At 49.4% G+C, this 14,654-nt stretch overlaps 1 protein-coding gene across 2 annotated transcripts in view; it reads left to right on the forward strand.

Moving 5' to 3' along the window:
- The window catches only part of LOC119458107 (protein enabled), a 162,353-nt gene that overhangs the window by 74,805 nt on the left and 72,894 nt on the right, over positions 1-14,654 (forward strand). Inside the window, exon 1 of one of the 2 annotated variants that reach the window (XM_037719926.2) lies at positions 9,840-11,824. The exons of the other annotated variant lie outside the window; for it this stretch is intronic. Within the exon in view, the coding sequence (XP_037575854.1) occupies positions 11,754-11,824 (71 nt within the window). The 5' untranslated portion in view covers positions 9,840-11,753. Of the gene's footprint in view, positions 1-9,839; positions 11,825-14,654 lie in introns of those variants that run through there. 2 annotated transcript variants of the gene reach the window in all.

Raw genomic sequence — 14,654 nt, forward strand, 5'->3', positions numbered from 1 at the left:
CGACTTAGCCACAACCTACAGACGTGATAGCGTCGGATTGTAATTTGAATGTTCGAGAAAACGTAATTCTGTTACGAGGAAACTCAAACACAAACCCCTTTTCCCAGCATTTCTACCATTCATACAGCGGCGGCAAGCACACCATCCAGATGGCGCTCGCCTCCTCGGCAGCGTAAAACGGCAGCGGCGCGCTGAGGCGAAGGTGGAGAAAAAAAAAAAAAAAAAGCTGCAGTTGCCGGGAAGCCTGACAAGCATTCAGGGATCTTTGAATGCTATCGCGTTCCACTGTTAAAGGCTAAGCTTAAACGTCCTCCAAATTTTTTTCAGAAAGACACGCGAAGTGCCGCTGACAGTCTTTTGCCGTGGTATTTCAGGAGCTTCTAATATCTCTCTCGCTATAGCAATACCAGGTTGCTTGTGCTCCAACGCACATTCATGAAAGGGAGGCGCGCGATCGCGCTCGTGGCAACTGCCAGATCTGCCGTTGTGTTCCCTTAATCTAACGTTCGGTCTAAAGTTAATCTTCACAATTGACGGCCTTCGTTCAAGCCGTAGTCCGGCTTGAACCATTTGGCGTGTCGCCACAGCTCAATGCAGACACGCTTGTTGTTTCGCGTGAGCCGTCCTGTGTGCATTTATTCGAGGTTAATTATTGGGTCGACTTAACGATCAATCTGCAAGGCCTTCCGCACGCGTTCGGAAAACGGGGCATGTGGCACGCATGTGCACAAATTTCGGTTTGCACTGGGTCCGCACGAGCAGTGTGAAACGGAAATTTGGGCACATGTGCAGTTGTTCACACATCCGCATGCACGTGTGCGGAAGGCCGGGCTGATGCTTGAGCAAAAGTCGACCATCACCTAGTGTTCGACGCCCTCTTAACAGAAGGATGGCGAAAGTATTAGTGGCCCCTTAAGGGGCAATCTTAGCTTTTTTTCCCACTCTTTGTGACGTGCAGGCGGTTCTCGTTCCTGATTGGCTCGTGCGATTCGTGTCTAATTATCTACACTGCGCGCCGTTTGTATGGCAGAGCGTGCTTCTGGGTTTAGCTTGCGGGGGAAGCCAACCTCGATAGCCAAAAATTCCGGGTTCGACTCCCTCCTGACCCCCCCTTCCTTCCGCCCGTTCTGGACCAGTGGCGCGGTTGTTCCTTGGAATCTTGTTCGTTGCCCGACGACCGTTGAACTACGGTGTTTGGCGATTTCGATGTCTGCCAAGTCGGTGACACGACGACATTCTGAAAGGTTGTTCACGAACCGCTGTACCGTAATTGCGGGCTTTGTAGAAGCGTGGGAGGGCGAGCGGCTATTGACATTTACTGATTCGAACGCCGTTCACGCACAACTGTGGATTGCCAACTGTCTCAGTCAGCCACTTTGCTAAGTTCATTTCGGGAAAGCGGGGACTTAGAACGAAAACTGCGCACGCTAAGTTATCGCATACGTATCATCCATAGCCCAACAACAAAATTTGCTTTTGTGTGCAAACATGACGGAGTCGCAGGTAGATCCACACTTGATAAACAATGAACACGATGAAGCCAGAGCCTCAGCCTGGGACGTGTGTGCGTGTGTGCGTGCGCGCGCGTGTGTGTGTGTGTGTGTGTGTGTGTGTGTGTGTGTGTGTGTGTGTGTGTGTGTGTGTGTGTGTGTGTGTGTGTGTGTGGTGTGTGTGTGTGTGTGTGTGTGTGTGTGTGTGTGTGTGGTTGGGTGGGTGTCATAGAAGGAGAGATGAGAGAGAGAGGGGGGGTGGGGTTATGAACCCTGTGTACCAATTGTACAGTTTTTTTCGGAGTTAGGTGCATGTTAAGGAAGCCCAGGTAGTCAAAATTGATTAACCCGGAGTTACGGCCTGCTTCATAATCAGGTTTTAGTGCTTTAAGGGGGGGGGGGGGGGGGTGCAGGGTACACCCCTGTGCCTCGGAGAATCGAAGGCCTAGGTGCAGAGAAACTTAGTTGAATCGAATAAACCTATATATATGGTGTACTGCTGCTCGTGCGCTTAGATTTAGGTGCACGTTGACGAACGTCAAGCAACGAAAATTAATCGGGATTCCTCCAACTACGGCTTCTCTTATTGCCGCAGTATTTCACTGGGCGTTAAGCTCGACGAATCAGATCTCCTGTTGACCGCTTCTTCTGTAGGAGCACTGTGCCACTGTATTCTTTATTCCTTGCTTGCTTTCTTTCCTGCAGCAACTCCTCTCAGACAGGCGGCCGGGTTTTAAGTTTCCTCTTGTCGGCGGCGCAGTTCCCGTTGGAAAATTTCCTCTTTCCAGTTGGCGTTTTCTTGTTTTAATTTTGTTTCTTTCTAAGCTTTTTCCTCTTGCGGGGATGCCTGTTGCTGCCCGTGTCAACGTCCCGTGCACTGCCGTGACGATCGAGTGCCTTGAAATCACCGTCTCGTTTTGCGAATGAGACGGTGTGTGCCTGCGTGACATTTTAATTGGAACATTTTCTGTTGCGCAGACTCCGTCGTTAATGCGTGGCCTTTCTGACAGTGCTGCTTCAGTGCATCGACTCGCGCTCGAATTTGTTTGCGTCAGCTATAGAATCCGCTGGCTTAGCGACATCGCGCCGAGGAATCGTTCGAAATGACGGTGCATATACCGTTCTCTACATATCTGTAGCGCGATAAGAAGGCCTACTAAGCTTATCTAACACATGAATCCTGTGTGATCATTTGTATATGTAATATGCACTGTATAATGTGTATCTGCGTGAACTATGTGCATGTGTACGCATCTCATACTTGTTATCTGATAGTATTAGAAGTCACTTTTTTTCTTCTTCTTCTTCAGGCTGTACATTGAGTGTAATTTCAATTTTCATATGTGCACCTTATTGTGTACGTTATTATGAATACTGTGTGAACTGAACGGGGCCAGGGACCCTGTCAGGCTGGACCCTGTCAGGCCCTACCAGCCTTTAGTCTCTGTCTCCGCAGACAGTCTCCCTTGTCTCCCCTGAAATAAAGCGATTTTTTTATTTGATTTGATATTTTATGTGTGTTCGAGCGAAAAGTTCAGAAAATGAGGCAGGGATACTAAAGCTTTCTTCCCTTTCTCTCACTTTGCGCACCGCTGTTACGTTTAGGCACACTTAAGGCAAACGATAAAAACTGACACTAAAGAAAAACAATAATTTGAGATATGTATTAGTAATTGCTCTTCTACAATGCAAAGAAAGAAAATGCCACTCTGGCCTTTAGAATAGGCTTGGTAAACCAAACAAGACAAGTGGCGACACCGCAGTCAAGTTCTCGCACCAGATCGTCGTGACGTCATGGATTTTGACTGCGTCTGCTGCAGCTTAATAACTTTTCATCGGTATAAGGATGAAATATATTGTATTTTAAAACAACTCAACACACTTCGGCAAGTTAAAAAAAAAGAACTTATTGAGCCGAAATGGCCCAAATGCGAGAAAAACATACTTTGAAATTTGTGACGTCACACTGGCCTATACTGGTGCTGGAATCTCGTCGTGAAACTAAAGAAAAAATGAACTTGGGCTTTCATTTTCTCTCCTGTCACAGCGAAATTAACGAAAATATTGCTTTAAATGTATATCTTATTAGTCTATAGATTGTGTATCTCTCCAACGTCCCCTTCCAAAACCTGATTTTCATTCGTTTGGGTGAAGAAAATGGAGTCCAAACTTCCAGTTTCGCTCCGAAGCCCCATTGCCGGCAGGTCGGTTTGACGTCACAGGCTTCAAAGTATGTTTTCTCTCGTACTCGGGCTGTATTTCTTTTTTTTTTTTTGGCGCAGGGACAAGCTTCTCCGAACTTACTAGGTTGAGTGCATATATTTCGCAGATAATTAACTATAGCTTGCTAGGCGCCCGAGCACGTCACTGTCAAAATGCACGACGTCACCGCGAGTTGGTGCGGGAACTTGAAGGCGGCGGCGCCACCTATGGTTTTTGCATCTTTCCGAGCTCACCAAATCTCCTCTCCCTGGTATACGCGTCTTTTTTATTTTATTTTGTATTGTGGAAGGGTAATTTACTAATGCAGTTCAACTTTCTTTAGTGTACGCCTCCTGTCATGACGTCGTTGCCGCTGAAGCATCTGGATGTGTTGTTTATAGTTCATGAAAGTTCTCGCGTTTCCGCTTTGACCGGAAGCTGGGCGTCATCTATGAGCTTCCCTCGTACACTGCTGCTGCTCGAATTCGGTGCAGTGCAGAGTATATAGCGCCAGCCGACTCACTTCTCCCTAATTACCAACTCCATCGAGGGACGAAATGGAAAGGGGAGATGCAGGGGGACAGGGACGGCGGTGTTATTGTGATAAAGGGAACTCGGCGGAGCGGGCGCGTCTGGAGAGCGACGACCGGCGGGAAGAGTGCGCTGACCGGAAGAGGAAGAGAAGGAAGCCGTGGAGGGAGGAGGAGGGGATGCGTCTCGCGCGACTCCCGGGCTTCCTTTCTTCCCCTTCCGGTTCCGGTAGGCCACGGCCTGCCTTCGCCGGATCAATGCACTCTCTTCTCCAGACGGCGGCGGGTCTGTGTAGCTCGTTCGTTGGCTGGCGTGGCTGGCCGGACGCCACGAAGGAAGGGAGAGGAGGTTCGGGGTCGGTGGGGTTGAAGGTACCTCTCCTCTTCGTCCTTCCACCCCCCCCCCCCTCCCAACCGCTCCTTAATTTAGAGGGTGAGTGGAGGTGAAATATATGGGGTGTTCACATAGCTATAGGAACGACGACTGTTGGGTTTGGGTAGTGTTATAGCACGGGGAATGGGCGGACGGGGACGCCTCATGAGATTGACCGCCGTTCGTATATTATAAGCGCCCCATTTCCCGAAGAAAGGAGTCGGGCCGTGCGAGGTTTGTACAAATCGCGCGATTACCATCTTCGGCAGGCTTTTTTTTTCCCCCGACTGATGGGATATGATTGTACGGGGTTCTCTCTCCGATCGTCCCCCGAACTTCTGATACATACTCTGCACCGTTGATTGCGATATCGTGCGCGGATGGTCCGTTAAATTGAATCCGGTATGCGCGCGGCTGTGATGTCGTTTCATTCTTTGATGCGTGTAATTTTTTTTCTTTACGAGCTCTCGTGCGTGCTTTTCAAATGAGGTGAGTGCTTTGATGGGAGCTATAGGATCCCGTTCCATGCAGCGCTGCGTCGATGCTATCTCTCCATGCGTCACCATTACGCGCCGTTGCTAATGGGGGCCCCAATTAATGGTTTTATTGCGTGCTCGGGAACGAAAAAAAAATACAAGCGCTGCCGTTGATTCGCGTGCATTGAACCATTGATCTGAACTGCGTGCCGTTGTTCGAATCATTGATTCATTGATTCGAACTACGGTGCTCTGCTCGGCCAAGTTGAACGAACGGCAGTGCTCCCGGTCGTATATAGCGTATCGGCCCGGGTTTAAGCACGTTGTTGTCACCCGTCATTTGCAGCCTCGTCTTGTATCGGCTAGTTCATTCCCATTCCTGCTGTCTAGCTAGTTGATCTTTGGGGTTAAATGGGCGCCGATTAAGGCCTTACTTAAACCCGCCGCTGTTGCTCAATCGCTATACAGTGGAAACCGGATATATCGAACTCGAAATGGTTCGATATATCAAGAATTCGATATATAAAATTCTTTTTAGAAAAAGTTTCGAGATTTTACAGCTGTTTGTTATACACGATAATTCGTTTTATCCGGATTCGACTGTATATGACGTTCTGTGCTACTGATTGCACGAGGTCCGCTGTTTGATTTTGATCCGGCCGCGCCGTGGCCCGTATTTCCAACGCAAGCGGAATGCGAGAATTTATAGGTTTAGGTACACGTTAAATAAATCCGGGTTTGTCGAAACATGAACTCGAAGGCGGTAATTTCGGCATTTTATTATTTACCTTATTTGACAACATACTCTTGACTCCAGTGGGAATCATTGCAGAGTCGGTACCACATGATGAGTGGGCACATAACAGTCTCTCAAATAGAGAGCAGTAGTATCAAGGATAAAGAAAAGTGTACAAAAGACCGATAAACTGGCAATCAAATGTTTGGAAATTTTCTAAGTCGCTTCAGGTGCGTGGGAATCTTAAGTCACTTCACTCCCTCATTGTTCGCAGAAGGAAAGCATACCTAAACACATTTTGGTCTGTTATAGTCTGTGGTACTGGGGATCCTAAATAACGCTAAAAGAACGAAAAAAGGACATCACAAGGACGTCCTTTGTGTAGTCTTTATGTCCGTCCTCCTCTTTTTAGCGCCGTTTAGAATCTATAGTACGAAATCGAAGGTCGAAGTACTACGTTGCAATATTAGAGCTTTGCATGTGGAGCTATATATATATATATATATATATATATATATATATATATATATATATATATATATATATATAGAGAGAGAGAGAGAGAGAGAGAGAGAGAGATCACGGTGCTAGGTATACTCCTTTGTCCCCTTTCTGGACATGCTCACTATTCGCGCTTTTTGTTCCAGTCCATCGCACTCCGGTATGTGTGATATAAGAAACCGCGAAAGAGTTGATTGGAAAAAGTTCCTATATGGTCCGCATTGTATTGAGCGGGTGCATTTTTTTAAGATTCGCACATTTTGTGAGGTTCATTACAAACACTCCCATTTGCTCCATGTATATATATATATATATATAAAGAGCTGCAAGAACGTTCTCTCCTTGAATTCATCAGGCGTCGTAAGAAAGTTATTTAAGCTCTTTTGAACCCTTGTTTGCTGTTGCTTCCTCGTTCCTTCATTTTCCCCCCTACGCATGAACGTGTGTCAAAATGGATGAAAAACGGCGCACGCTACCTTTAAAAGAGCAGGCTCGATCGTAAATCTACGTTTCTTGAGAAAAACCGAAAGAAGGGCAGTATTTTTCCATTTTCCCCCATTTATACGGGGCGATTTTCGGACAGAAAATAGCGTACGCGGTACGTTGCGTGCCCAATTATTTCGGGAGGGAGGGGGGGGGGCATGGATTTAGATCTGTAGTTAATAAAAAATTTACTCTTGTCTGACCGTTTTTTTTTTTCTGTTTGCTGTGTAAACTGGCCCTATGAGACAGAGTGCTCGTTGCGAAGAGAAAGCAAAATTCTGCACAAAGGTGCGAAACTGCCTCGCATATAAGGTGCCTGCGTAGAAAGGTTCCCGAATGGGGAAAGAGCAGGCCTTGCTGTGCAGCCCGCCACTCCCCATTTTCATCGCGGGCCTGTATGACGCAATTTCTCGCCGAGCGAGTTGTTAGCTGAGGAGAGGGAAGAAACTGTTCCCCTGGGAAATACCATTATTTCGAGCCGAGGTGGAGAAGCGACGTTAAATATTCACGTCGAGGGAAAAGAAAGAAGTATACGTTGGGTGGTTGGGACCGGATGGCATGCATCCTTAATGAGTTGGCGCCCAATGTGTTCCCTGTTTTTCCCGCCTGCTGTGTGAAGAAATAGGATGAAGACCAAAGGCATTTCGAAACTGAGACGCAAAATTGCGCCTTTTAGCATGCTTCGTGAAGGGCGAGGGATCTGTCTCCGTTAATGGAACGGAGGCCCGGTGAGAAGTTGTCGAGTGGGTATATAGATTGCATCCCGTATAGATGGTCGGGAGGCGTTCGTCCGTATTCGTCTTCCCTTAGCTGAAACTTCCGAGTTGAATACGTATTGCATGCAGCTATGTAGGCAGCGAAGAAATGGTGCTTACTTTACCCTTCTTGTGATAGTTGTTGGGAACTTTTAGGTAGTGCGTGTTTTGGAACGATTCGCTGTTGGAAGTATATCGGAGACTTTCATCGGCGATTGAGGGATCGCGTTCCCTCATTTTTCCCCCTACGCATGAACGTGTGTCAAATCGGTGAAAAACGACGTACGCTACCTTTAAAAGAGCAGGCTCGATCTTAAATCTACGTTTCTTGAGGAAAACCGAAAGAAGGGCAGTATTGTTCCATTTTTCCCCATTTATACGGGGCGATTTTCGGACAAAAAGCAGAAGATATGCGCCCTAGTAAAGGAGAGGCACCGGCGTGCAATTGCCTTATTTTGTCGAAAAGATAGGTTTGCTCCGGGCGGCGGTGGCGTCTGCACAGTGTTCTGTCCCTAATAGGGAGACGCCCTCTGCGCATTTGTTCGTGCTGCGCCGACCGAGAGGAAAAGCTGCCGCTTTGCCGAGAGAAAGTGTTGCCGGGAGATCTGTTCTCTTCCCTAAAGCGTACTGCTTTTCCTGGAAGACGAGTATCCTGGTGATAGCGATTGGGGAAAGAGGGTTGTTTGTGCCCGCCGTCTCGGAAAAGAGTTTTCTTTTTCGGCGTTGATCTGGCGGAAAGGAATGGCGCGATACCGGAACATGGAAAGAGGGATGAGGACCGGAAGATGCTGCCGCGCGAAAGGGGAGGGAAAGGATGGAAGGGAGAAGCAACGCCCTCGTTCACCGCTCGACGCGCCACCGCTCGCCGATGCTCGACGTGGATTCCAGAGGCGCTCCGCGGAGCAGGATGCTGCAAAGGCTGAAAGGGAGGGGAAATACGGCCTAGGGAAAGCCGGTTTCTTTCCCTTCATCGTTCGCTTTCCTTTCCGTTTCCCTTTCCCCATTTTTGAGGAAGGACAGTTTTTTTTCGAGCTATTTGCTATACGGCTTGTTCTCCCCGCGTGCCTTCTGTCCCTTTCCCCGACCCGTGGCGTGTGGCCGTTCTCGGTTCGTTGTTGCCTCGTTCCCCCCTCTCCCTGTTTCTTCTCCCTTCCGTCCCGTCGCGCCCTTTCTTCCATCGGGCCTCCGGTATTTCTGGCTCAGTCTAGCGCGGCGGCGCCGGCGGCGTCGCGCGAGCTCGCTTGCGAAGCGTTTCCGTCGTCGGGTTGCTCAACGCTTCCCGGGCCCCTCCCTTTCTTGGCCGTGGTCTGCTCCGGGGGCTTGTGAAACTGCGGAACCTGCACTACCGCAGTGTGCTTGTGGTGTCCGCTAGCCGGTGTCTGCTTATCGCGAAGCTCTGCGAAGGCTTCTGACTGTGCGCGTGCCTGTGTGTGTGTGTGTGCTTCGTTTTCTGTTTGTTCGCTGGTGATATTGTGCTTTGCCGCTCTTTTTTCTTTTTTTCTAATCCTTACTCGGCCATATGTAGCGTTTAATAATTGGTCTCAGTGGACGGTAGTTGAGGAAATACCTCGGCGCCCAAACTCCGGCATCGCCGTTTCGACGCGGAGCCTTCGTGTTACGAAACCGTCTGCGCACCCAGTGGAGAGCGTATACGCTCGAATCGACGTATATTCCTCAAAAAAGGCAGAATTGTCCCCTATTCCTCGCTTTTTCTTGTTTTTTTTTCTTCGTTTCGCATTCTTCACTTGTTGCTGTTGTGAGTAGAAGTGTAATTACTGGCTTCCCCTACATTTCGAACTGCGCTGCAAACGTTCGCAACGCCTTCTCGTGTCGTCTGGTCGTCTGCGTTTATCATCTATAAGTCTTCTGGCTACCGTGAATGCGAAACTCGTCGTCTGCTGCTACGCGCCGTCTGCACACCCAAGCAGACTCCTTCGCCGGCAAGAGCTCTCATCTCACGGAGCTTCGATCTTTTCTCTGTCTTTCTTTTTTTTTTTTCTTATTTTCTGCGCGCTCGTATCGGTCGGTGTGCACCGATTGCTCGAACCTAATTAAGGGCGGTCGAAATTAGGGAAGTGAACGTCGAGGCCAGCCTTGTACCTACCGGAATCCCTCGGTCAGTACTTCACCCTCTCTCTCCACTCAGCCTCTCCCTTTCCTCGAATTATTGCCCTCCTTGACTGTGTGCGCTTCAAGCCTAGCGGCCTCCAATAGTGGCGTGATCCTCCGCGTTGTCGATGGGCGTGGTCCGCTCTTCCCTTGGTCTCAGTTTTTCTTCTTTTTGTTCGCGTGTTCTCGCTTATAGGTTTTCTTCCTCAGCGACGTGAACTGTGAAGCAAATTAAGAGTGCACGCGGAGGTGTCGAGTTTCTCTCGAGTTCCATGCGAGGTCCTGGACCGCGCTGATCTTGCTGTATCCCAGGAGACGGCGGCAGATGCGACTGATTGGCTGCGAGGGGGATAGCATCCGCCTGTTGCCGTGGCGACGAAGACGTTTCCGCGCTTATTTTGACGTCCGGACGGTCTGCTACCGCTGCTGCTGCTCTTCGGCTGGCTGAGGTCTTTGACACGGCCTTCGGCTTCGCGCCAGGCGCAGAAAGTCCAGGTTGTTCGCTATAGGCGGACGGACTTTGTACTACGGACTGTGCACCGGTAGTGCTGTCCTTTGCGTAGTAATATGCCCTTTACGTAGTTCTAGTCACGGTCACGTGGTTTCTTGCCATCATTGCATCTTGTGAGTATACGAGTGCTTGAACATGACATGTTGCTAGCTGCTCCCTTCCATAGCAGTAGCTGTGGTGTTCAGTCGGACTGAAAAGGTTTTATACGCCTGTCTGTCAACACGTCGTGGAGGAATTACCTCGCTTATTCGTATACTCCGCTGACTGCCTCGGACGTGTTGAAACACCGTTGTTTTGGACTGAGTAGACCTCGCCTGTGATGGACACCGTTGGAATGCTTGCCCAGTTGTTTGGCTTTTGCATGCACATAGTCATACACCCTCGCAGAATGTTACGTGAAGAACTTGCGGATTGATTCAACATTGTTTTGAAATCTTTTTCTGCGTCGATCTGAAGTGGTGCCTCGTATACTGGTTCGAGCATAATTGAAGCAGATTTTGTGGTGCCGCTAGATCACGCTACGGAAACGAGACGACGCTGTTTGGTCTAGGAGACATTCGGCTTCGGTTATCGTTCGTGGCCGACCGGTGGTCTTGATTGTGCTCCGGTTTTGAAGCTGATGTATTTGTTTTCCCCACTTGGTTTCGTGTGGACCTCAGTGTCGAGTCGCTTTGCCTTTTCGGCATACGTATTTAAATACCGCGAGGTTGTATATTTGCTCACTTGAACGAAGTCTCCTTCTTCCTACGCCGCTAGCGAACTAACTGCGCAGTAAGGCTCTTTGCTACTTCGCGACCGTTTTCATCGCCGAAAAACGCGACTGCGGAGAGAGAGCCAGCGCTCGAAGGAAAGAAGGTCGACTCGCGTTGACATTTCCTTTATACGGCTTCTCAGTTGTTGTGACGACGGAATTTGGACGCGTGGTTACGCATCGACTGGACGCCGCCCGTGAAACATCCGTAGGCGTCTTCGTTGCCGGGTCTTTGCTTGTACGCTATCGACCATCGCGTGCTTGAAGGCCCGTTGAGGCCTTGGGACGCGCGCATTTCAGCAGAGGATCGTTGTTTTTATTCTCGTTAAGTTTGTCGCCTGGCCTCTCGTGTTTGTCGTGTACGAGGCGACGGACTCGAAGCCGAACAGTGTCCTGTACGGAACATCTTCGCTACTAAAGGATTGCACTGCAAGACGACCGCGTGACGCGCGTTGCTGAGCTACCGCGCATGCGCAGTGTGACAAGTGTATAGTCCGTGTTCGTGGCCGCAGCCGCAGACTTTGCTGGTTTCACGCTTTGTGGCGTATAGACCACGTGTTCGGGAGAAACTGAACGCTGAAGCTGCGCGTGGGTTTGGAGACTACGTCACCGCACCCGTAGTGTCGATAGCGATAACTCCGGAGCTCATCCGATAACTCCGGACCTCCTCTGATAACTCCGGACGTCTTCCTGTATAGTGCTCCGGGAGTTGCCCCGTAGAGAACAGGCCTTTCGCGGGGCGGCGCTGTGTTTGTGCGTGCATCGTGTGACGTGTGTGTGTGTTTGTGTTAGCGCGCACTTGCGTGCTTGTGTTGCTCCTGTGACGGGATTGGCGGATGTTCTGCTGCCCCATGGTGCTGGCGACGGGCAGCGATTCGTTGAGCCGACGCCACAGCGTTCCCGATGGGTGAGTTTTGCGTCGATGGTTGTACGATCAAATCGCAGTATATTTTTTTCGTTATTCATTCTGTTGAGCGAAAGATTGAGGCGAATTGAGGTTGAGAAAAGATTGAGGGAAAAAATACTTCCCCTTGTTTTTGAAGAGTTTCACTATAGTTAATTTACACGTCCGGGGTGAATTTAGGAGTGGTAAGGGCACTTCGTAAAATGAACACTTAACGGGAAAAAATGAAGAAGCAGTGTCTATTCTCCCGGCAGCTGGGACAATTTCTGAAACACCCGCCGTGGTTGCTTAGTGGCTATGGTGTTGGGCTGCTAAGCACGAGCTCGCGGTATCCAATCTCAGCCACGGCGGCCGCATTTCGTTGGGGCCGAAATGCAAAACCATCCGTGTACTTGGTTTTAGGTGCACGTTAAAGAACCCCAGGTGGTCCAAATTATTCCGGAGCCCTCCACTACGGCGTGCCTCATAATCAGATCGTGGTTTTGGCACGTAAGACCCCACAATTTTTTTTTTTCTGAAACGAATTTCTGCCGGCACTCACCTCCTATTGGCTCTCGCAAGGTTAGATTAGGTTAGGGCACACCTGCAGGCTTTCGTGCACACCTGCAGGTAGTCTTTCCCGGCAGTTTATCACGTGACTTCCGAGTGCCAATAGGAATTGAGTGTCGGAGAAAATCGTTGCAGAAATTCTCCCGGCTGCCGGGAGAATAGACTCACCCAAATGAAAACGATGGTGAAGCTCCTCGTGAAACCAGAATGATAGTGAAGATGACGCTGTGTGCCTTGCTTCGTGGTGCAAATGCAGTGACAGAGACAAGAGAATGTGTCATCAGTGCCTCTTTCGAAAAGAAAGAAAGAAAAAGAAATGTATGTTGCATATTAACTTGCGTAGTTTAACGTCCCGAAACTGCACAGCATTGTTTTGACCACCTGAGATTCTTTAGTGTTCACCAAAATCTGAGTAAATTAGTTGTTTTTCTCTTGTTCTTCTTCTTCTTTTTGTTTGTATTTCGCTTCCATCGAAATGCGACCGATATTTCAGGGAATCAAACCTCCGACCTTGCGCTCAGCAGCGTAATGCCACAGCCACTGAGTTGCCGCGCCAGGTGTATATATATATGTCACATATCTATAATCTCGCTTCCCTACATTGGGGTCCTATGTATGGAAACCGTTATGTTCTTACACACTCTCATACTGTCACGTGTGAACAGTGACATGCATATCGACTCGTATGGAATATACAAACTCGCGTGCTCATGAAAATTCTGAATGCGGGGCATAGACGTTCTCTTTTTTTTTCTTTTTTTTTCTTTCTTTATTAAGATGTGCGTGGTCAGCTGCACGAGCAGCTGTTCACCCGAGCACCTAAGTAAAAACGCAATATATATAGGATGTCCTCACTGTTTGGTTATAGAAAAAGCGTTCTGGGCTGGTATAGATTTACTGTACGTGTCGTTCTCGGCGCAAAGTACGGACGGAGCGCGTATAGCTAGGGAACAGGACAAAAACACAAGAGAAGCGCCGCGCCAGATGGCGCTTCTGTCTTTCTTGTTCCCAATTGATTCGTGCTCCGTACAACTTGCGCCAACAAACATGTACCGTAAACCTAACCCCCGACTTGCCCAAATAGTTATTTTGGTGCAGGATTCCTTTCTACAGATTACATTTCCCTGCTTGTGTCATCCGCGGTTCAAAGCCGGGTGATCCCGTGCGAAAACATTGGGCGGGGCGCCGCTCGGACCATTGACGATGCCCGAAAAGGAACGGCGCGTTGGAATGTAATTCTGTGATGAATGCAGTCATCCAGGCCAACATCTCCGATCAAAAGTTCACCATCGGCTACGTCATTAGCTTCTCTGCGCCAGTTTTCGTCAGAGCGCCGAAGCTGAGCAGCGTATCAGCTGACGTGGCCTCCGCGATGGCAACGGCACGCCTCTCGGCACGTAGTGCGCTCTGGCGTCCACAAGAGCGATGTGGTCTGTGTCGTCTGCGTGTTTAGCGATTTTAGTCTTAGGTGGTATACGTATATCATCATCAGCCTATATTTATGTCCACTGCAGGACGAAGGCCTCTCCCTGCGATCTCCAAGTGTACCCCTGTCTTGCGCTAGCTGATTCCAACTTGCGCCTGCAAATTTACTAACTTCATCACCCCCACCTAGTTTTCTGCCGTCCTCGACTGCGCTTCCCTTCTCTTGGTATCCATTCTGTAACTCTAGTGGTCCACCGGTTATCCATCCTACGCATTACATGGCCTGCCCAGCTCCAGTTTTTCCACTTAATGTCAACTATAGAATATCGGCTACCCCCCCTTTTCTCTCTGATCCACATTGCTCTCTTCCTGTCTCTTAACGTTACTCCTAAGATTTTATTGCGATAGAAATTATATGGACACTTCAACCGGATTTCTGCCGTCGCCGTGAGGTTCCGTATAGATTACAAGCGCGATAAAATCGTCGCCGCGCGCCGTATGCGCGAGTGAAAGCGCGCGGGGGACGCGCGCTATCACGGAGAGCCAACGCACGGCGGAAAGCAAACGCAACCGTCGCGCGAAAGGCCGTGGGGGTATGGGAAGGAGGGAGGGAGGTGGGGCGGCGCTTCGCTGCTTCACCAAATGCTTATCTTGCAACCGGGCGCAAGGGGAACTGGCCACTCAATCTCCCACGCGAAAGTAAGAAAGCGGGAATGCGGTGCGGGTAGGGGCGCAGCTTCTACTCTGCCAACAACTGTGCTCGTACTTTGCGCGGCTGTGGCCGTCGCCCGCACCGTCTATTATCTCTACACGGCTCTGACCTTTGTATGCGCTGTGCATTCGCTGCTCAGTTTCCGTT

Source organism: Dermacentor silvarum, chromosome 7, assembly GCF_013339745.2.
Source record: "Dermacentor silvarum isolate Dsil-2018 chromosome 7, BIME_Dsil_1.4, whole genome shotgun sequence".
NCBI classification, from domain to species: Eukaryota; Metazoa; Arthropoda; class Arachnida; order Ixodida; family Ixodidae; genus Dermacentor; species Dermacentor silvarum.